The 24,257-nt window shown below is 40.6% G+C and overlaps 1 protein-coding gene across 1 annotated transcript; it reads left to right on the plus strand.

Moving 5' to 3' along the window:
• The first annotated feature begins 15,894 nt into the window (after positions 1-15,894).
• On the plus strand, positions 15,895-17,081 carry olig1 (oligodendrocyte transcription factor 1). The gene has a single exon (XM_006810121.3). It carries the CDS (start codon positions 16,215-16,217, stop codon positions 16,998-17,000), a length of 786 nt encoding a protein of 261 aa, XP_006810184.1. The 5' UTR covers positions 15,895-16,214; the 3' UTR covers positions 17,001-17,081.
• The last annotated feature ends 7,176 nt before the right edge of the window (positions 17,082-24,257 follow it).

Genomic DNA, 24,257 nt, shown 5'->3' on the forward strand with positions numbered 1-24,257 from the left:
GAAAAATTACTTACGTGGAAAAAATCTATAGAAACAATTTCCTCTTAAGTAACTATGTACTTCAAGTCAAAGGTGATGGTGTCACATGACGCCACTCAGCACTGATTCCTGTGTCCGCCATTACCACGCTTCAGCGGTGAAGTATGTGCAGTAAGTACAATGCCAGTGTTTGTCATCAAAGGACACTCTGCAGCCACCACATGCAGGTGGAATTGTCACTAATGGTGTGAAATTCCTTAATGAGTTGTGATCAATCACACGTGCATGTGCTATGCTATTTGTCTTGATCTATACTTGCAACTTGAGTGATCCTGGAAGGCTCAAATACACCTTTGATGCAGAAACTGTTCATGGAGATAGAAATAAAGAAAGTGACACATAGAGTCTGTAGTGTCAGTGTCAATCTCAAAGCACTGGATCCGCCAAAGAGACATGTAGACACAGACACACTCCGGGGAAGTGTAAAGAATTTATTAGATTGTAATGGGAAGGAAATACTTTAATTTGACTGAAATTAGAAAAACAGTATCTGATCCTCCCCCCTTCATTGTTCTGTCTGTCATATTCATTCATATTCACAGTGTTAGAAATGTTAATATTAATTGCTGTTACATCACCAATCTTATATTTTAAATATATCTTTAATCTTTAATTCAGCATATTTTTTAAGATCTTTAAAAGGTTGAGAAGGGGACAAATTTTGCGTAATTTTGTCTAGTGTATTTGATGTTTGTTTCTTTTGCAACTGTTGTGTAGATAATGAAGACTTCAGTGCTTTATTTTATAATTTTTAATGTATTTTATGTAAATAAAAGGCAGCCTTTGTTTTGAAAATGCACCATAATACATTTGGTCCTTCAAAAGAGAAGGTGTCTTTATTTCTAGTACATTGATTGTGACGTGAAAATCTTGGTTTAACCTTAAAGAAATCAGCTTTTGATTGTGGTGAATTTTACGTAATAAAAAGGGTTTTTGTGAAGGTTTATTAAGTAATATTTTAAATGAGGACATAAGAAACCAATTTTCAGTTATGTGTAACGTGTAATTGTATTTTATTACACTGGCCAAAATGTATAAGTTGAAAAAACTGTAAAACAATTAGAAAGTTTCAATTAACTGAGCCCGAAGAACAAATGTACTCAAAACTATCAGGTTGTTGTACCAAAGTGAAAAAAGGGTTTAAGATCTTTGGAATTACTTTGTTTGTTTGTTTTCATGTACATTTATGATTCTGGAAAAATAAATATAATTGACTTATTTAAGAATAATTTACAGTTTCAATCAAATCACACTTTTAGTCTAAAACTAATAAATTTAGCTGTAACAAATTAGACATTTTTTTTTAAAAAGTCAGTTCAAAGTAACATTTTTTTTTCAGCTGTCTGGAGGTGTATACATTTCAGAAGGCTTTTCATTCATAATAAAGAGCCTTGTGATAGAAACCATCATAATGTGGTCAGCATTAATAAAAAAAGACTGTGGGTTACTGGATTACTTCTGGGTTACTGGATTACTTCTGGGTACGATAGGCTTTTGCAGTGGTCTGCATGTGCAGCTACTCTGATAAGTTGGTCATTCAAAGATACAAGTGAACATAGTGTGAGAACAAGAAATCAGCTCTTGCATGATGTTTCTATCTTTTACATCATATATTGTCCAAACCAGTAGCAGGTATATTATACAGTCCTGTGTAAAGAGATGTATCATATTTAAAACTGATCGAAGGACAATCAATCTGTACACTGAGGGTGTAACACGTCTTCTGCTTGGAGCATGTCAATCAGAAGATGTACTAGACCCCCAGGTTAGCTTTCATTGCACTAAACAACTGAGGTTAGCAGTAGCGCAGCTGAAACAGAAACTGTAATGTACTGTGTCAAATGGTGCTCTCCATACTCACCCACTTGCCTGTGCTGACAAGTACGACTACGTTGAGTAAACTATCAGCATCCAGTGACAAAAAGTTAAGTGTGGAACCCTGCAAATGGCTGCAATGTTGGCTATGTCTCCGAAATGCTAGCTAGCCAGCGTTAGCTAGCTAAAACGTGGCAGATTTGTGACAGGCATTAGCATTACATGTAGTGTTGTTTGTTGTTTAGGAGCGACAAAGTGTATTGAAAATGTATTGGCTGCTCTAAAAGTTGTACATTTTACAAGGCATGTTCATCAAGTCTACCAACAGAAATGCTGAACTGAGACTGAGGGACTGTTAGCCTTTGAATCAGGGCCCCTTCCTGTTAAGTTAAACATCTATTTGATTTGTTTTGCCATTGTATTTTTATGCTAGACAGCTCTGCATACCGCAAGAAAAACTATGAAGTTGTGGAATTGAGTAGCATTCATACATATATTTATGTGAAATTCTTAAAAACCCCAGAGTGGTGCTTGTCTTTACTTTTGTGTGTACATCCGATAATCTACGAAGCGCAGCAGATGAACTCTTCGATTGGGTGGATCAATGCATTTAGTAAAAGCCCAGTGGGACAAAGACAGAAGGGAGAGAGAGAATGAGTGAAGGAAAATGAAAGAAACAAAGCCAGAGAGCAGAAGATCCATTGAGTGTGTTTTTTTGTGGCTGAAGAATTGTCCTCAGTGGCTTTGAAAGGGGGGATAATCCTGTCAAGTAAGCAGACCTTTGGATATTCATGACTGGCCGAGCAGCTCCGTGGACTGAAGGAGGACACAGCCAGGATGGGATTAAACATCAAAGTGAATCTGAGGAGGGCCGGACTGGGATATGAATTAGCCATCGCAGAAACACAGAGGTCTCAGAGGGGTGTGATGGGGTCCAGAGGGGACCAGTTGTCTAGTGGTTGGATAGCACTGAATGATTCCGAGATGAAGGTCTCCTAAATCCATTCAGGAGAATGATATGCTATGGTGTGTGCACCTGTCACCCAATATGAGATATGTACATACATACACACGAAGAAATATCAAATATAATGACACATTCATTTTCATTATCCCTGTGTCTTTTGAGCTGTTGATTAGGAAAGTTTAGGTTGATGGATGATCAGGTGTGAGGTTGATGCCCGTTTAGCATATGTTTATAATAATATAGGGATTTTACCTTTACAGTATGAACAGCGTTTGCTGTGATTTGGCACTATATATCAATACAATTAAAATAAACTGAATTTAAGCATGGAACAACTTTTTCTTCCAATCAGACTAAATCTGAAATTACTTACATTAGACTGCAATAGGCCTGCTGTGGGACTTCCCATGATACACTGAGCGTTTCTTCTTAACTGACCTCTTTTCACTTTCTGTGAGTTTATACACCACTTAGCATGTAATCATTAGTTATTATTACTGCTGTCAGCGTTAATCTTGTTAAAATGACGTTAACACCATAGCCGCATTAACGTGGCAAATCTCCGTTAGCGAGTTAACGCGGATTGCCCTGTGCGTGGGGCTGGATGGCGCTAACGTTAACGAGCTAACCGCGCAAATGAATTGACGCCATGCAACCACACGCAAGGGGTGAATGGTAAATGGACTGATTCAGCGTTAATCTTGTTAAAATGACATTAACGCCATAACCGCATTAACGTGGCAGATCTCCGTTAGCGAGTTAACACGGATTGCCCTGTGCGTGGGGCTGGATGGCGCTAACGCGCTAACGCGTTAACGAGCTAACCGCGCAAACGAATTGACGCCATGCAACCACATGCACGGGGTGAATGGTAAATGGACTGATTCAGCGTTAATCTTGTTAAAATGACATTAACGCCATAACCGCATTAACGTGGCAGATCTCCGTTAGCGAGTTAACACGGATTGCCCTGTGCGTGGGGCTGGATGGCGCTAAGGCGCTAACGCGTTAACGAGCTAACCGCGCAAACGAATTGACGCCATGCAACCACATGCACGGGGTGAATGGTAAATGGACTGATTCAGCGTTAATCTTGTTAAAATGACATTAACGCCATAACCGCATTAACGTGGCAAATCTCCGTTAGCGAGTTAACGCGGATTGCCCTGTGCGTGGGGCTGGATGGCGCTAACGCGCTAACGCGTTAACGAGCTAACCGCGCAAACGAATTGACGCCATGCAACCACATGCACGGGGTGAATGGTAAATGGACTGATTCAGCGTTAATCTTGTTAAAATGACATTAACGCCATAACCGCATTAACGTGCCAAATCTCCGTTAGCGAGTTAACGCGGATTGCCCTGTGCGTGGGGCTGGATGGCGCTAACGCGTTAACGAGCTAACCACGCTAACGAATTGATGCCATGCAACCACATGCATGGGGTGAATGGTAAATGGACTGATTCTTATATAGCGCTTTTCTACTCTCCCGGAGTACTCAAAGCCCTCTATACAACATACCTCATTCACCCAATCACACCCATTCTCACAAGCACTTTATCTATACATAGTGCTTTCTAAGTACATTCACACACATTCATACTCCGATGGACGCATCGGAGAGCAAGTTGGGGTTAGTATCTTGCCCAAGGATACTTGACATGCAGACTGGAGGAGCCAGGGATCGAACCAACCTTCCAATCAGTAGGTGACCAGCTCTACTTCCTGAGCTACAGCCACCACTATGATGGTGATCCGCGTTAACGAGCTAAAGGAGATTTGCAGCGTTAACGTGGTTATGGCGTTAACGTCATTTTAACGAGAATAATGCTGTTATTATTAATCTCTGGTTCTCTTCCACAGTGTATCTTTTGTTCTGTCTCTCCTCTCACCCCCAACTGGTGTTGGCAGATGGCTGCTCCTCCTTTAGTCTGGTGCTGCTGGATGTTTCTTCCTGTTAAAACTGATATTTTCCTTCCCACTCTCGCCAAGTGCTTGCTCATATGTGGTGGTCTGATTGTTGCGGTTTTCTGTTTGCTGCTGTCTTGACCTTACAATATAAAGTGATTTGAGATGACTGATGCTGTGAACTGGTGCTATGTAAATAAAATTGAAATGAATCGAATTGAAATAAGTTTTATTTCACAGTACCGTATCAATAAAGGAAAGTAATCTAATAAAACAGTTCAAAATATAAATGCAAATTCCTGGAAACACTGTTAAAGGGAATCTGTGTTTTTCCCGATTGTGTCTCTAAAGTCGTTCTGCTTATGAAAAGCGCTGCGAGTTTTGTCTGCACACAAGTGAGAATTATCTGAGAAATTTTATCTGCTCCCTGTTTTCTCACATCTTTAAAAAATTCTCACGTTTTATTCTCATATTGTGTGACTTTCACTCTGAGATACCCCGTGAATTATGTTCCATATGGTTTGCTGACCATGTCACGCTCGCGTCTGTTCCCTGGCATTGGTCCTGCCAGCTCTGACTGCTGCTGGCAGCTGGGACTTTTGGACAAAGGGACTCACCCTGACAGGAATCAGGGAAACTAAAGTGATATTGAGACACATACACACCAGGTGTCCTGCAGTTGGCTAGAAAGGGTCAGATCTACACTGAGACCTTTGTCACTGTAAGAAGCAGTGTGCTTGTTTTCAAGTGAGTCTTAGAAAAGTATTCAATTTACATTAAACACCTTTTACATTAAGATTAGATCAATTTAGATTTTCCATGAATTTTATTAGTTTAAGAAGTTTTTTATCTTAGCAGATTTTTCTCTTAAAACAAGGACATTTCACTTCTTGAAGGTACACAGAGTGATTAAAATTGTCTGATTTGAGCAAGTTTGGAATTTGCTTCAAAATTTCAAGGTATTCAGGCTTAAGCAGAAAGGCCCTGTAAATTATGTCACATGTGGTAACTCATGAATAATAATTTAAAATAATTTGAATAATTTCAAATTCAATTTCAAAAGAAAATTGAGAAAATTGCTTCACAATGATCAAAGCATGTGCCGGATAAACTATGTCTATGAAAGCCAGAGATCAACACAAGATGCAACATAGTCCCTTGAACTTTGCACCCAAACACACTGTAGTTGTTCTTAATAAATCAATCATAAACAAGCTCATGATTTCTCACAAAATGATCAGTATTGGGCTTTTTACTGGTCTGATGACACACTGTCATGGCAGCTGGGACCTTGGTTTAGTTAATTAGGTGATCAGATATGATTTCAACACAAATGTTTATCTGGTCGTTAAGTCTGACGTCACTAGCCGTGTCTGGGCCTAAACTCCGCTGCAGGTCCATATATCAAACGATCACTATGGCATTACTGAGAGTTGAAAAACTGTCTAAAGTCTTTCATCTTTAATAAAATGATCAGTGTTCTGCTCTACCAGGTGTAACAATTGAGTTTAACATCCAGGCATCCATGAAAACAGAATTTATGACATTTAACGGAGTTAGAAGTTAACAGGAAGTTAGCTCGCTAGCTTCTATCTAAATACAATATAGCATGTCCTGACTGCGGGGTTTTGGAAACAAATTAAAACGTACAGCTCTGTTATCACTTCCAACATAAATGAAGACAGAAAACTAAACAGCAGTGACGTTTGTAGGGTTACTGAAGTTTGGCTAGCTGGTATATAATGATGTGCTACGTGACCGCTAGCGACACAGCTATGTTAGCATAATATAAACAAGCTAACTTTTTTTTCCACTCGATAAAAGTTAACGTGAGTGTTCTCGGTGGTCAGGAACAAATGTAGTCGCATGGCAGGATGCTGTAAAAGGACCAAACTTCAGCCAGGAGAACAACTGAGATAATCCATCCACACTACGAGGTTAGTCATTCATATACTGCTGCATGGGCTGGGCTGTAGTTACATCCTATGGTTTTAAAAACTGAGCTTAAATAAATGATTAGCGGTAATAAAAGCCGAGGGAGGTCAACAGTGATCACTGACTGTTTTAGGAGCTTTTTGAGATTAAATAGAAGAAAATACAAAACATTAAACATGTTAACAACACAAAAGCCATATTAAACGCAGGCTACTTTAGGCCCGGAAGTAGGATTCATCACGTCATCACTTAACGACCGGATTGAGATTAGAGATTGTCGCTGCAAGCTGTGTTGGGTAACTCGTTACTTGATGCATTGCAACATTACAGCCATTAAAAAGTAATTGGTCATGGTACTGAATCAGCTCCTGAGAAAACTAACTTGCTGGAGCACCTTTACTCCCGTTTGTAATTAACTAGCAGTGAAGAGCTAAAAAAAGCTAATAGAATTCCACTTTTTGTTGAATGCTAACATCATTACGTGTTTAGCTTAATCCGCCAGAATAAAAACAACTAGCTTCAAAGCTGCCTTTCTATGGTTTGATGACTTGGCCAATCAGCTTCAGTGCAGTCCTGCCACCATAAGATGTTTTAATAACTACAACCCCTATTTGTCAAGTTGCTGAAGCCTGCTATCATGTTGCGCTGCAACATATGTCAGCTCTCCAAGTTGTTGCTTCCCTGGGGTCGGCGGTTTCATAAATCAAATTAACAGCACATACAGAATGGCTGTCACCTGATTTGCTAAAAAAAACCCTGAAGGCGAACACTGTAAGTTTTTGCATTAATTTGACCATTTATTTAATCAAATGGTTAAAAAAAAGGAGATGTATCAGTCACTTCTCACTCTCATTATCCCAGTAGTTAATTGTCCTCAGTGGGAGGCCAGACCTAAGTTTGGGAAACATCTGTGACAAACCTGCTGCGGTTTGAAGAGAGTGGAGGCTGAATAGGAAAGGAAAGTGGCTGCTTCAGTCTGATCTCTGCCGTCCTAGTGGGGACTTTAATGCGCTGAGAGTCTGTGAGGAGCAGGAGCACTGTAGGAGGTGAATGAGCTGAGGAGGAGGTTGTAAGGCATAGGAGAGAGGGGGGAGGGGGAAGGTAACTCCGTGTGTGTGTGTGTGTGTGTGTGTGTGTGGATACAGGGTGTAGGCTAACAGATGTGTCCATCAAAGAATCATCTTACATCCACTACATCCATCTGCCACCCCGACATGACAAGATTTGGAAAAATGTAAAATCAGTTGTGTTAAGTTTCTTGTGATCAGCTGGTGGGGAAAACACAGAACTTTCACAATCCTGGATTTGAAACAAGTTTCCCATGATCCAAAGTTTCCCATGATCCAAAGTTTCCCATGATTCAAAGTTTCCCATGATCCAAAGTTTCCCATGATTCAAAGTGTATCAAACCTCCATTTTTTACTCTTAGGTAAGAGTGTGGCAAAGAGGGTTGATCAAAGTGCTGCACACCTTCTTCCCCCACTAGTGTCATTCAGTACTTCCTGGTGAGTTCCTGTGGTGTTAACTGGTCATCTGGAAGATGTGTTCCTTGCACCGTGTCCTGCTCCTGCCTTGTGGTGTCCCAGCTGGCCGACCATAACACATTACCAAAAGGGAGGCATCGAGGGACAACGACAATGTGAAAACAGATGAATATAAAGACTCCTGTTTCTTTCTTTGTTCTGTGCTTCCAATGATTGTTACAAAATTGCTCAGTAATGCACGTCAAAGCTACAAATCTACACAACTAGAAAGAAAACATGACTCAATGAAGGATGTTCACAACAGCCAGTTTGGTGATACACCGTGCATTACTCTTACTGCAGTTACACTTCAGTTAGTTGTGAATAGCATCTGTCTGTTTTTGCATTCATAGTTTTGCTTGTAATTGTAGTAAAGTTACTTTTTTTTTATTTTTACTGACAGAACATCATCATCTAACATCCAAAAGTAAAAACATGTGGTCCATTTTAAATTAAACTACATTCAACCACTAAAATACAAAAGAAAAAAGCTTGTTAGAGTTACAAGAGAAGTCATTCCTGTCCCACATCACAAATATGCCGTTCCAGCTGCCAGTCTTTAGTCTGTTGTCTCTTTTCTTTTGAGAGTAGGACACATGTCATCGTCTTCTCTCCTTTTGGCTGTGTCAACTACTTCTTTGCAGGAAGTCTAATTTCTGGGACATGCATCCTCATCCATCATACTGCTATGGCCTTTCACTTTAACAGTGACTTTGGTCGCACTGCACCGCCCTCCATACAGATGGGGATAACCTCTGAAAACCCTCCTTTGGCCTTGCACCACTAATATAACCTAAGAAGAACTATCTCAACCAGCTCCCACACAACATTTAGACATAACGTTGTGCTCCTGCCCTCAGTCACTTGGGCCGAAGAAGAAAAAGCTGTGTGTTTGACTCTGGACAAGGATTCCTTAGTATGAGTGAATCCATCATTGTCACGCTTAAATAGGATCGGGGGTTTTAAGGTTACTTTGTTTTGGTGGGTGGGGTGGGTTAACTAACACTGTCCTATTAGCAGACACTCTACAAATCCCCCTTGGCATTGTTTCAGAGAGAAACATCTGCTATAAGAATAGACAATCACTATGTAAGGTTACATTTGGGGTCATTGTAAATGACCACAATGAAAGGGTTAAGTACTTTTATTTGACAGCTGAAACAAAACAAGTGTTATCTTTGGGAAAACAACATCAACAACAACAACAGAGTTATTCTAAAAGTCATTTAGATTAACAGCAAAGACCAGGATACTGCAGAAATGGAGCGATACCGTGCAAAAACCCCAAAACGTGAAACAGTTAAAGGTGTCAATGAAGCATTTAGCAGCATGAAATATGAATGTGGTAAATGTCCATCTGTATTTAAACAGCCGTGACCAACTGAGCGTGTGCAGCTATTGAAAGTGAAGCGTTTAGGCTCTCTTTCACAAAGGGCCCAAGGGCTAAAACCTTCCACCCCTTCCACCATCATTATCCCTGCCACACTATGATCAGCACCAAATGCCGACTATCCCAGGCCAGCGCTCACAAAGCATGCTGGGAAGGACAAAAGCAGACCTTCAGCCGATTGGTTCCACCTTATTAACAGCTTGTAATCTTCTCATGTCTTTGGCTAGGCCTCACAGAGCAGGAGTTAGGGCGAATAGATGAGTGTGTCCTCCGTCTCTGCTTTGATGCAGAGCAGCCTTCTCCCTCTGAGAACTCTGCTCTGTTATATTTCCATTGTGGCTGCTGCACCTGTTTGTCCGCGGGGACACACGGAGAAAATCAGTCACTGGCAACTGTTAATTTCTCATTAGGCTCTTTTTTTTTTCACACATTGTCAACAGAAGCCAGTTTGGGTTTGAAATGCTTGCAGCAGGTGCGCCTCATCTAATGGTTTAACTGGCTGCAGTTTCAAAAATGCCATAAAACTGATTTTTTATTTTTCTTGTAAACCAAAAACATGCAAATATGGCAGGATGAAGGCAACATTTGCTGATAATTTTTAATGCTGTGTATTCGAGGACGTACCAGGTGACCAACTATTTTAGAAGTTAGCATGTGGCTGGGTTAGCTTAGTGCACATTAATAAAATAACGATCAAAATGTTTTAATATACTGATAATGAAGTCAACTCCAGTCTTTTTTTTTGTTGGTTAATGCATATCAACACGTTCTCACTCCCAAAGCGTAACATTTTACGCTAGGTGACAAATCGTCAACATATTACGTTTTCGGCTACCCACCACGTTCCTAAATGACAACCTCGGAAAAATGAGGAAATATGAGAACCGTATGGACTCAATCTACACATGTTTGCTCTTTTTCTTCAAATCGCTTAGAAACACGCTATTTAACATCATTAAGGTCATGGTTAAGCTCAGGAAAAAGGTTATGGTTAGGGCTAGGGATAAGGTTCGGTTTAGGGCTGGAATACAGGGCTGGAACGTCTATTACCGCGGGAGCGTCATTGCACTGGATTTCGGCCATAACCCGCCGCGTAACATAACAACACCGAAAGTCTCCTTTCGCGTTCCTCAGGAACGCCGCGGCAGTGTTGCCAACTCCTCAGTAAGGAAAATCGCTATTGGCTGTCCTAAAAGTCGCTAGAAGTCGCCAAATGACGTCATCATCTAATTTGCATAATTGGTCATGCTAATATAATTGTAATCTATGTTGTTGGAGAGAGAAATAACATCGTGGAAGAGACATAAAGTGAGCAAAAAACGTCCTAAATGCATTTAGAATTTATTTAGAACTACAAATTAAATTTATTTTAGCAATAATTGTTTTTTGTTAATGTCACAATTCCAACCCTGCTCCTTTACCCGGGCTTGGACCGGCAAAAGTGACCCGAAATAGGCACTTTGGTGGAGTTACTGTGTGTGTGTTTATAAGTAGTTTTAAACCTGATCCACAAAACAGCATAAGAGTAAAAGAAGAACTGACTGCGTTCCAGCACCCGCTGCTTGTTGAGAGTAAAAGCGATATGCGCTTTCACGTCTTTTTTTAGCGACTTTTTTTAGAAAAAAAGTCGCTAGTGGGTCTGAAAACTCGCTAAATATAGCGACAAAGTCGCTAAGTTGGCAACACTGCGCCGCGGGACGTGACAAAACGTCGGCCTGTTACGCCTCGGGAGTGAGAACGGGCTGTGCATATGGTGCTTTAACTCCCCGGTCACGGCAAAAATACTAATAATAAAGTGATAATTCACCAGCACCAAGGTGTATTGAGACAAAATGATCATGAAACATTGTATCATAATTACATTTAACCTCTGGTAAGATAGCTAGCTTGGTAGAAGGATAGATTTAGAAACAATGTCAAGTTACACGTGACAGAACCTGGATAGCCTGAAAAAACCTCCTTCAGAAACTAAAAACACAATAAGTCCTTAAAAAGAAGAAGAAAAGAAGACCAGTCCTGGCGTGATGCAGCAAATACTTCAACTCAGTGCTCAGTTGCTGCTGATCAACACTGTAGCAACAAGCCACCTCAGTTTGGTAATCTTTCTCTTTACGTTAATAGCGGTGGTTTAGTTTAAGTGAATTTATTAAATTTGGTCTTGATTCCTAACACAAGAGCTGTTTGCTGTAAACATTGTGAGTTAATAAAATTCTAAAACCTGTAAGTAATTGCTTATGACTATTAAAAAGAAACAAATACACAAAAACAGTAGTGGAGATTCGTGGCAATCGAAACTTAAGACAAAACCTTGTGTTTGTTACAGTCATTTTGTAAACTTGTTTCTTCTCCGTAATCACACATAAGCGACTTTAGATAACGTTGCCCCCCCAAACAACTGAGTTCATAACCTTTTTTTTTAGCGGTATCACATTGGGTGTATTTTTCATCCTGTATAAGGGGATAAATCAACCCAGGAGTTTGGCTGAGGTGTCTTCCTGTCTGTCAGCCGCAGGAAATGGCTCCACACAGACGAGGCATTTAGCTCCCAGGTGCAGACCCCACATTGGACAGCCTTACCCAGATGGATAGTACTCCTTCTACCATAAAGACACTAGTCTTCCCCCTGCCCTGAAGCCACCAGTGCTCCTGCCCTGGTCCAGCCTCATCAAAAGGGAGGCGGATATGCTGTGCTACAGCCCCAAATCAAGCTCACTTTTCTTTCCCTTGTAAGTAGTGGAGAAAAAGTGGGGGAAGTGCACGCTATTCTGGTAGACACCAGCTTCTTTCTTTATCCTCTTTTCTGACTTCTGTATGCGTGGCTCCTTGCAGGTGTCCCTTTTTTTTCTCCGCTCTTGACACAGAAACGATCCCAAAATTCAGTCAAAACCATCGCGGCTCATTTTCTTTCATTACTCAGTTTATTACCTCTCATTGTTACACAGGCACTAGAAATCAAATTGAACTCAGAGGAACGCACACACACACACACACACACACACACACACACACACACACACACACACACACACACACACAGATGCACACACACACACACACACACACACACAGATGCACACACACACACACACACACGCACACACACACACACACACACACAGATGCACACACACACACACACACACACACACAGATGCACACACATTCATTCTGGCTGCCTGCACTCTGTTCTCCTGCAGGTGCGAGGGCCATCCGCCTGGCCCTTTTCATGAAGCCCTCTCTTTCCTGTCCGTCTGCAGCCGTCTATTCAGCTTCAATCACAACACCAGCCGGACGCCACCGGACCACTGGTGAGGAAGGGAAGCGCCTCCACACACATCTTTTACTTCTTGAGCGACAAGAGAGGAGAGGCCGGGAAAAAAGAAAGGCTCTTCCTCCTTTGCATCTCCTTCTGCTTTCATCATAAACAACTTGCTTTCTGTTTGTAACGGTGCTGTCCTCCTCCGCCCCCCCTTTCACCCCACACCCCACCTCAGATGCGGCTTTACAAGAAGCAGTAGGGGGGGGGAGTGCAAAAAGAGGACGGCCAGGCTGACTGTGCAACAAAGTGATGCAGAGGTCTTTTTGTGGCTCATGAATGGTACATTTGAGGTTTCCAGCCTTGCTCGGTGCCCCAAGCCAGCTTCACCTGTGGTTGGAGTCAATTGGCCTGTTGTGTGGCTGCCTGGAACCATGCCCAGTTCTCTGCCAGCCAATTTGGTTAGTGTAGCCACTCCGAACGGAGCAACAATAACCTCCACCTCAAAACCATCAATTAACTTCCCTCACACAATAATGTATCCATTCACTGTTTGCCAAAACTGTTTTCTGACACGATTAATGCCCGGGCTAATAGTGCTAATACCTGCTCTCTGTCACTTAACACAGTACTGATGATGTTAATGGCCTCCAAGTTGTTTAATGGCTCTAGAGGTACATTCCATTAAGCTCATAATGATGTGTCTTTTTGTTTGTGCTCTCAATTAAGTTTCACATAAAGAAAAAGTATAACCAACATTACTTGTGCAATCAGGTAGCACAAGTCTCAGGCACGGCTAATACTGCATTCACCATTCTAGTATTTAACACGCTGGGTTCTTGGTCACTGGTTGGATTTTCTTGGAGCCTTTATTAGGCTTCTGTTAACCACATATGTCTGTGTAAATCTGTTTATTTAACTTCTTATTTTATTTTACTGAAGTTTCAAATGCTGACCACCAGTGTTGGTCAAGTTACTTGAAAAAAGTAATCAGTAACTAATTACTGATTACTTCCCCCAAAAAGTAATCCCGTTACTTTACTGATTATTTATTTTTAAAAGTAATTAATTACTTAGTTACTTTTTAAAAACACGATTTACAACCTGAATAGGTGATAAAGAAATAGATCTTTCAGCCCAATTCTACTTTTTCTACATAATCATCATACAAAATGTAATCAAATGGAAAAGTCTCTTTTTAAAACTTGTTTTATTAGTTTTAATCTTTTAACTTTATGCATCAAGCAAATATTAAATTATCTGCAACATTCTCTGACTTGAAGAAATTTGTTTAACATTTAAACCTATTTTCTGCACATTCCAGCACATAAAATAAAATATTTTGTGTGTTTACACTCAGTCTTTCAAATAGATGCAAGTAAAACACAGCAGAAAATAAATAAAGTCAAAGACTAGCGGTCCTGTTGCTCTATTTTCACCTGTAAAGCAGGAGTGGGGTAGGCGGAGGTTTACCCTGGTGCAGGTGTGCCGCGGTCAGTGGAAGAATCCGCGAGTTTCTCTGTGAGTTTCCCATTACGTCGTAGCTACTCGGTGCTTGCTTGGAAGTTTAGGGGTTTTTTTGCTGTAAAAAGAAGTTTTCTTCCCACGCACAACGGACACTAATGTTTTTGTCACTTTTTATGGAATCAAACTCAAAGTAAGGTCAGTACTTCCACGCTTTAAACGCTGCACGCTCATACTCTCTCTGCACTCGATATATGATCCATTGTTGATCTGCACACAGCTGTTGTCACAAACGTCGCACTCTCTTACGTCACTGTCATGAGACATTCTTGCACAAAAATCACGGTTTTAGTAACGCAGTAACGCAGCGTTCCTACGGGAAAGTAACGGTAATCTAATTACTGTTTTTTCAATAGTAATCCCTTACTTTACTCGTTACTTGAAAAAAGTAATCGGATTACAGTAACGCGTTACTGTCCATCTCTGCTGACCACAGAGGTGACAAATAACAGTACCAAATAAAGGTCAAATTTCTGACAATATTCTGTTAATTCACTAGCTTGCATGCAATGAACCTGTCTGCAGTACTGAGCTTCTTAAAGGTCTCAGAGTCCTGATTGCCTTTATTCACTATTGTCTGACACACACTGGAGAAAGGACCATTCATTTGTGTTCTTGTAAAAGTGCTGCTTTGTTTAACGTGTGCATAGCCACACCGGCCACACACATTAAACACATTAAACCTTGAATCGGATGGCTCACAGCAGCACCAGGTGCCACTCCTGTCAGCTAAGAGCAGGACGCTGACAGTGGTTCACCAAAATCGGGCCAAGGAAAACTGAAAAATGTTGCTCAGGGTCTGATGAGACTCCAATTCTACTGTGACATTCAGGTGACATAAACTACATGAAATCGTCGCTCTAACTTGGAAGGTATCAGCAGTTCAGCTTGCTAGTGGTGGCGCAGTAGCATGTGGGATATTTGACCATCATTTAAATACCACAGCATACCTGTGTTTGACACAATAATGGACCATGTCACAAAACTAGTTACCGTCACCAGATGTAAGTCCAACAGAGCACCTTTGGGATGTGCTGGAACGGCAGATTCTTTGCAGCAACTGTGGGATGCTGTCACGTCAACATGGGCAAAGATGTCTGAGGAATGTTTCTAGCACCCTACTGAATCAGTGCCACAGAGAAATAAGCCATTTCTGAAGGCAAAAGGGGTCTACGCCATTACAGCAAGACATCCCTAAAAGGTGCACAGACAACTTTGTTAAGTGAGGACGGCAGCTCAAAGGTTATATGAAAACAGTAAATGTCAGACCAAGACAGGTTTAGTTTAGTGTTAGCTGTCCTCATGGTTAACCTCTAATATCCTGTCATTGATCCAAATTTTCAGTGAGCTTGTCATGGTGTTCTTTGGATGACAACCTCATTTGACTGTCGAAATTCCCAAAGTTGGATGTGCATATGTACATTTGTAAAGAGCACATGGCATGTCGGGGAGGAGGAGAGCTGAGGTGGGGGCATGCGAGGGGATCATTTAGCTCACTTCTCCACCGTGTGAGCCGTCATTCTTGCCTCGCGCAGCTGTGGAAATGAGATAAAACCGGGCTGCCACTTTAGAAAGCTCTCATTTGCTCACTCCTCCGGAGCCAGAAACCTCAGAAGTCAAAAGTCACTGTGCTGGATGGCAGCTTGCAGTCTTCTGCAAACAAAGGGGAGCGCAACAGGTGGAGGGAATGACAATTAGATTTTACAGCTTGTGGATTTTTCTTTTTCTTTTAAAGTTTGAGTAAAGTGTTTTGGTTTTTTTTTTTAGCTTTGACTATTAAATTCTTCTTTGGCTTTTCTCTCAAACTTTATCTTTGGCTGAAGTCTTCACTGGACTGCAGCTCTTCTTAGGAGACTATGAATGTGCTGCCAAACCCAGTAATCAGAGCCCGAGAGCAGTCGCTACCTCTCTGCGGCTCTGGGTCTGCCCAGGACTTATCCCACTGCCCTCCAGGTTTCAACCTGAGCTCTCACCTAAACCCTGCACCCATGCTTGGCCTCCCAAATGGCCAGAGATCAAGCAAACCTCAGCGGGAGCTGAGCCCTGAGGAGCAGCAGGAACTTCGAAGAAAGATCAACAGCAGGGAGAGGAAGCGGATGCAGGACTTAAACATTGCTATGGATGCTCTGAGGGAGGTCATGGTGCCTTATGCCTCCTCGCCTTCGTCTGCTTCCTCTCAGTCGCACCAACATGGAGCAACGCCGGGCCGCAGACTCTCCAAGATCTCTACCCTGGTTCTAGCCAGGAACTATATCCTCCTGCTGGGTTCATCTTTGCAGGAGATGCGGCGGTTGCTGGGGGAGGTAAGTGTAGGTATGGGGGTGACCACAGGACCAGTCCCCCGGCTGCTGCTTGCAGGAGGGTGGCCCCTCATCTCCAGTCCCGGTCAACTCCTCCTCACCCAGGAATCCCTCCTCTCCTCAGCAGCCTCCTCCTCCTCTTCATCATCATCATCTCCCTCCAGTTCTTCATCATCTGCAGGAGCCAAATGTCCGTTGCTTTCTCCAGGTCCCATGGAGGCCCCACTGGCCCCCATGCAGTGGAGCTCTGCAGGTGCTCCAGCAGGCTCGCTGTGTCCCTGTGGAGTCTGCAGACTGCCCAGATTCAATCACTCCACTCTAGCTCCCAGATTCCCAAAGTGACATTGAACGTTGAAGAAGATCGCTGAAGAATGGACTTGAATGCAGCATTTTTTATATGAATTGTTATTTTTCTAACATTTTTAACATGTTTATGATATGTTACTACACTACTCACGCTTATCATTTGATTTTTTTTAAAAGCATGATGGAAGAATTTTTCTTTTATTCTTTTTTTTTCTCACTCTCACAATGTTCTGCATATTAGCTATAAACTGTAACGACTGTGAGCATGATACACGAAGCTACAGTGTTGTGCTGCAGCAGAGGTTGAATAACATTGTTGGCATAAGACTATGAAATCTCAGCTTATTAGTTTGCTTTCAGTTTTACTTAAAGCTTGAAAAAAAACTTGTTTATGTCATGATTTTGTTTATGTTTCTGTTTCAAATTCAACGGGCTCCACACCAATCACTTTGTGAGTCTTGATGTAGCAGATTTGCTGGATTTCTCAGTTTTGAACCCTAAGTTTTGATAACTGGAATGTTTACCACAATAAATAAACAACAATAAACTCTTGATGTTTGAAACCAAGTCTTTGGTAACTTTATAATAAACTTTATAATATAAACTTTAAGAAATGTCTGTATTCCAGTTTGAAGGTTCATATTAGCTGATTGTTGCATTAGAGGCAGAAGGAAGAGGAAAGGAAGTGTCCAGTTGTGTCAGAAAGAAGGAAGTAGCAAATAGTACAGACCTTACTAGTATGCATATTAACAAATAAGTGAATTTTTTATCCCACAATGCATTGCTCATTGCCCAAAAAAGTCAAAAGAAAAAAATAAACCACTGTTAAACTGAGTGCAGATGCACAAGACTGCAAGAAAGCTAAGCACCAATCAAAGTTTATTATGCCGTGTTTTTCACACATGTGCTTCAGTCATCAACTTTTCTAGACATTACCTGTGGAAGGAAATATCACAGGCTGTTGGATCAGGTGTGAAACAGCCTACAACCTACAACAGCTCCAAGTACAAAGTACAAAGTAATGATGGCACCCATGTCTGGAGTTCATGTTTGAAAAGTGATTGATTTCCTATAAATATAGAAGCAAACATGAGCAGATTCCTTGCAAACTAATAGCAGAAAGATTCTACTGTGACTACTGCAAACATTTGCATATATTTTGTTTAAACGTATGGTGGGAAATTCTGTCACTGTTGAGAATGAGAAGTGATCCTCCTTTCAGGGTTTCTTCTACCATGCATTTATAATATAAAAACACTTGTTTTTGTCACGCCGGGGTGCGCCAATGTATTTTTTTTGAACAGGACTCAGTTGCAGATGCGGAGAGTGGAGTTGCGTTGAACCAAAAACAAGCTTTATTCAGCTGATGACAGGTGTAAGACATGAAAACAGCAAAACTATGAACCACCATGTAACACTACAAGACACGACAGCAATCTATGACAGGTTTCACCACAACCTGACAATGACACACGGAAAACAGAGGGCTTAACCCTTTAAGACCTACCATAGAACCAAGGCCGCCTGAGCTTACTTTATATTTTTACATGCTGTATTGCCATTTTTGGGAGCATTTCAAGTTGCTATACATTAATACAACTGTTATAGCCCATATTTTAATAATATGTATGCATTAAGTCCATAGTAACTGCATAAATTACAAAACAAAGTGCAATAAACTACAAAAAAATTAAAAATAGTTTGTTTTTTTTTACATATATTTCTACTTGGAGAAATTTAAGAGGCTTATCCCTCAAAACTTTAAATACAAAAAAGTTGCAAAAAATATTTTACAACAACAGGAAATTTATTTTGAGTGTCTTCATAGTTTTATTTTTGAGATACACCAATTTTTATATACTGCAGGAAAAACGAAAAACAATCCTATGATGCAAATTTGCAAAGAAAACAGCATGTGCATCAAAATAAACTATTTTAAGCAGTGCAATTAGAGTTCTAAGCATCCCAGCAACTATTCAGAAAAGCATAAAGTCAAACATGACTTATAAAAACACTAGTATAGGTTTTTAAGGCCTACAAGTAAAAAAACCTACATTTTCTACGAAAATGACGTCACTTCCTGTTTCGGGCAGGTAATGGCGGACATGTGATTGTTCACACTGATGTCTGTTTCAATGTGGGAAGTGTTACGAACAGCTGATCGGATCGGCAAAGCGTGTTTCTGGAATATTATGTTTTTGTTCCTGCAAGTGCTTTTTATGCAATATTTGCAAAGCTTTATGTGGAAGGAAACTGTGACCGAGGACAAGCTGATGGCATAAGATGTAAGTACAACTCCTCCGGTTTCATATGCAAAAAAAATTATTGTGCTAGCTTACGTGGTTCTGGTTCTACAGGGATTTAAAAACAGTTACGCAAAACGGAGCTCCGACAGGCTTTAAAGGGTTAAATACACACATGAGGTAATCAGGGGAAGTCGAGACACATGGGGGAAACAGCTGACACACATGAACCTAATGACGCAACAGGGAAGTGAAACTAACACACCAGACTCTTTCAAAATAAAACAAGAAACCTGGGCATGACAATACAAACGTGACAATATACAGCCCTAAAATAAACTCCTGAAAACGATGTTAACTAAACCACAACCACACATAAGAAACTCAAAACCCCAGAATAACCTCAGAAACGCTGAGTCAGAGACCCAGCCTGTGAGTTTTCCTCCAGAGTGACTTGTATCAGACTCATAATGTCCAATTAATGTGCAAATTTAAAGAATAATAAAGTCCACATTAAGATTTTTTACAGCACTTGGAGGCAAAACCTTAACAGAGGGATCAGCCTCTAATCATTATGCATGTAGTGCCTATTAAGTGCCTAAACTGAACATCGCCTTTGCAAACCTAGATTCAATTTAATAAACATTAAAGTGTTACCTTCAAAAGCAATCAGACTCTGTTTATCATAGTGTCCAAGAAGGATTTAGAATGAAAAATCACAGTTCTTAATGTGACATACTGGTTTTAAGGTGAACACTTTAATGATCAAACCTGAGGCAAAGGCTCAGTCATGTTGAACACAATTTTCCAAAGTTCCTAGAAGACTGTCACTTCATGCATCTGGACAAAATGTAATAATAATAATAATAATAATACATTTTATTTAAAAATAGCGCCTTTCAAAGCACCCAAGGACACTGTACAACAGATAAAAACACAAAAACTGAAAATATACACAATAATAAAAATAACAGATAAAAATTAAGAGCATACAGAGGTTTAAACATAAGCAATTTTAAACAAACTAGTAAACTAGTAATAGAGTTGCTTTTCCTGGTAACGTGTTTTGTCATAGAAGTTAGGAAAATGTAACATTAGAAGACGGGTGTTAGCATCTAAACTGACCAATGGCTAATATTGACTTTTCTTTACCGCTTACTTGTCTCTGAATTTCCCAGATGTACACCCCCATTTGCTTTAAAAGGCTTGAACTGATTGAACCCTTTGTGTTTCAATCCTACATTACCTGCCGTTCTCTCACACTTCAGAAATGATTCACTCACTAAAAACAAATAGAAGCAACGTTCTCCATATGCCAACTTCTTTCCATCTTCTCCACTGTAAGCTCTGATATCCTTCAGAGACTGACAAGCTGTTGAGCTGAAAATCATCCTCTCCCCTTCACCCCACCTCAAAAACTGTGAAACAGTCCTCATCCCCTTTCCCCCTCAATTCATTGCTCCAACAAGCAAAAGATCAAAACCCTCCCGTGTAATTACTGCTCCACAAGAAAAGAAGGCCCTTTGATTATTAGCCCCCTCTCGCTCCTCCGTCCTCAAATTCTTGATGTTTCCCTGTGTTAAGGAGCCGGGACGGGGTGATTCGCTGCTACTCATTACACTCACTCCACAATATGTTCAAACGCCCAGAAAATGTGTCACTCTGAATGGGGTTCACTCCTGCAAACTCGCCACCCCTCTGGAAGAAAGCAGGCAGCCTCATTCTGAGAAAGAATAAGAGGCGCTGATAGGGAGGATATTCTCAGCCACAACCTGGCCCTTAGCACGGCCTGCATGAATAATAATAATGAAAATAATCATAATCATAATGCTGATAAAATACTCAAAATAATTGCCACCCCGGAATAAGAGGATTACGGATGGCAGATATGTGAATAGTGCCGAGTGAAAAGAAGGGAATCTGTTAGCATCGGGAGGACAAAAGAGGAGCTACGTGCTATTAAGTGAGATTAAGCTAAATAAGGCTTGATTTTCTTACAAGAAAAAAAGGGGGAAGGAGAAGAGGGTGAGAGTGAAGGAGGAGAGGAAGGGGAGTGGAGAGAGAGGCTGATTCACAGATCAAAGTGAGACGGCAGAACTTCACGTCTTTCATTTACATATAGCTGCTTTATGTCTCCGGAGGGATTAGCTACCTTTGCTCTCTATTCTGCTACCTTTGCCCACCATCCATTTCCTCCTGCTCTCAGGATAGACCGGCCCTTCTTCTCTCCCCCACTGCACTCTTCTTCTTCTTCTTCTTTTTTTATTTTTAAGTCAGGCTCCTTAATTTCTCCCCCTTCCCTCTTTCTCTCCATTTCTCCAAGAGGCTCTCACTTTCTTGTGTTTGGTGGTTTCATTGTTGCGGCCACGCAGGGGTCTGGTCAGTCTTTGTGTTGGCACTTTAACTCATCTCCATTTCATCACTGTTGTTCAATAGGGTGAAAAGAGCGCGTAAGACAATGCGCTCACAGGCACGCACACTTTTTCTTAATTTAAAATTAAAAAAAAACTATTAAAATTGGTTGTAGCTGTCAGTATAAGAACATTGTTACAACAGTAAACGTGAGTCACACATAAATATGCTAAAACACGATGCAAAGCACACATTTCCACACATCTACACTCTGCCAGTGGTTAGACTATGTTTACCTGTTACCATGGAAATTGTACTTGCTAACAGCTCCTACATCTTGAGAGTTTACCCACGTGTGGAGCTCGATACAACACTAGATTAGACTTGGAAAGCATATATAGAGTTGTATTGCCTAATTATAAAACTACCTGGATTATTCTTCAGGCAGCTTCAGATTGGTCAGATTTAGGCAATAAAAGAACAGTAGATGCACAACATCTTTCTTCCCATGTTTTTCCCACTGTTTACTTTTTCTGTATAAACCCAAGAACGCAACTGTAATTTTAATAAGGCCCAAACTAAAGGCATCTATAAAGAATGTTTCTCTCAGAGGGGAAAGTAATTTTAGAGAAAGTGAGAGCAGTATGAATGTTTTCTATGACTTGCCAAATATAGAGTGCTATTATCAAGCTTTAAAAACGTTTGGCTTTTAAATGCGTAACCCCTTTTTCCTTAAATACACTTCAGAAGGAGCTGAAATGGTCAAGACTGGTTACAATAGGACAGTTTAAAGGAGCGAGAAAATAGTTCTCTTGGTCAACGCGACCGCCTTTGATGTTGCACTCGTAACCAGAGATGGGCAGTAACACGTTACTTGTAACGCGTTACTGTAATCTGATTACTTTTTAAAGTAATGAGTGAAGTAAGGGATTACTATTGCAAAAACGGTAATTAGATTACCGTTACTTTCCCGTAGGAACGCTGCGTTACTGCGTTACTAAAACCGTGATTTTTTTTGCGAGAATGTCTCATGACAGTGACGTAAGCGAGTGCGACGTTTGTGACAACAGCTGTGTGCAGATCAACAATGGATCATATATCGAGTGCAGAGAGAGTATGAGCGTGCAGCGTTTAAAGCGTGGAAGTACTGACCTTACTTTGAGTTTGATTCCATAAAAAGTGACAAAAACATTAGTGTCCGTTGTGCGTGGGAAGAAAACTTCTTTTTACAGCGAAAAAACCCCTAAACTTCCAAACAAGCTCCGAGTAGCTACGACGTAATGGGAAACTCACAGAGAAACTCGCGGATTCTTCCACTGACCGCGGCACACCTGCACCAGGGTAAACCTCCGCCTACCCCACTCCTGCTTTACAGGTGAAAATAGAGCAACAGGACCGCTAGTCTTTGATTTTATTTATTTTCTGCTGTGTTTTACTTGCATCTATTTGAAAGACTGAGTGTAAACACAAAAAATAATATTTTATTTTATGTGCTGGAATGTGCAGAAAATAAGTTTAAATATTAAACTAATTTCTTCCAGTCAGAGAATGTTGCATATAATTAAATTTTTGCTTGATGCATAAAGTTAAAAGATTAAAACTAATAAAACAAGTTTTAAAAAGAGACTTTTCCATTTGATTACATTTTGTATGATGATTATGCAGAAAAAGTAGAATTGGGCTGAAAGATCTATCCCTTTATCACCTATTCAGGTTGTAAATCATGTTTTTAAAAAATAACTAAGTAACTACGTAAGTAATTACTTTTAAAAATAAATAATCAGTAAAGTAACGGGATTACTTTTTTGGGGGAAGTAATCAGTAATTAGTTACTGATTACTTTTTTCAAGTAACTTGACCAACACTGCTCGTAACCATCTTTCATTGCGTATAATTTGGATGGATTTGTGCTCACTTGCTTGTATCTCACATGTATTTTCCCGTTACTTGTTACATGTTATATTTATTGTCATTTCCTTGAGCAGGGCTCACTTGAAAAAGAGATTTTCATCCTCAATGAGACTTCTACCTTGATGAAGAAAGACTCAGAAATCAAATGTATTTGCAGTCATGTGCACGTTGTAGGAGACGAGCCTGCTGCGGTAACAAAAGATGGACTGTAACCTCAAGTCTTAGCTTATCCTTGACCAACTGCTTCTGTTTCTTTAATAAACCAGCATCTATTAGAATGACCCAGCGTCACTGCATGTGGGCATAATAGGACGCTTTGCTCTGATGTAGAAAGGTAATCGACTCCACCTGCTTCTGTGCCGTCATTTGCTTACAACTCCTATGTTTTTCTTTTTTCCAAGACCTTTTTGTGCTATTTTTATTTAGATCAAGCAAATCAAAAATCACACAGTTCTCACATAAATACATCATAAAAAGAAACATTTCAGTCAGGAGTCACTTAACCACCACCTGTGCAGGTTTCTGCTAATGCTTCATGCCACAATCCTCTAGTAAAGTTGCTGTTTTTAGTGTTGCAAGCCCCCCGTAGTGCAAACACAAATTTTAAAGGCCTGCTGGATTTCAGCTACACAAAATGCTGTTTCTGAACCCACCCAGCCACTTTGTTCCCCAACATGTGTCTCTAATGTGTGCAGTATACATGATGTTCCACTGTCCCCTCTCCTGCAGCCTCTTATCTCAGAGTGTAATTTGCCTCCGGCCTTTGTTGCACTGTTTCATAGCACTT

This window comes from Neolamprologus brichardi, chromosome 16 (genome assembly GCF_056152115.1).
Source record: "Neolamprologus brichardi isolate AB-2024 chromosome 16, ASM5615211v1, whole genome shotgun sequence".
NCBI lineage: Eukaryota > Metazoa > Chordata > Actinopteri > Cichliformes > Cichlidae > Neolamprologus > Neolamprologus brichardi.

What these genes read in the sequence shown, in the direction of transcription:
- olig1 (XM_006810121.3), top strand. Translation starts at nt 16,215, where the DNA reads ATGAATGTGCTGCCAAACCCAGTAATCAGAGCCCGAGAGCAGTCGCTA.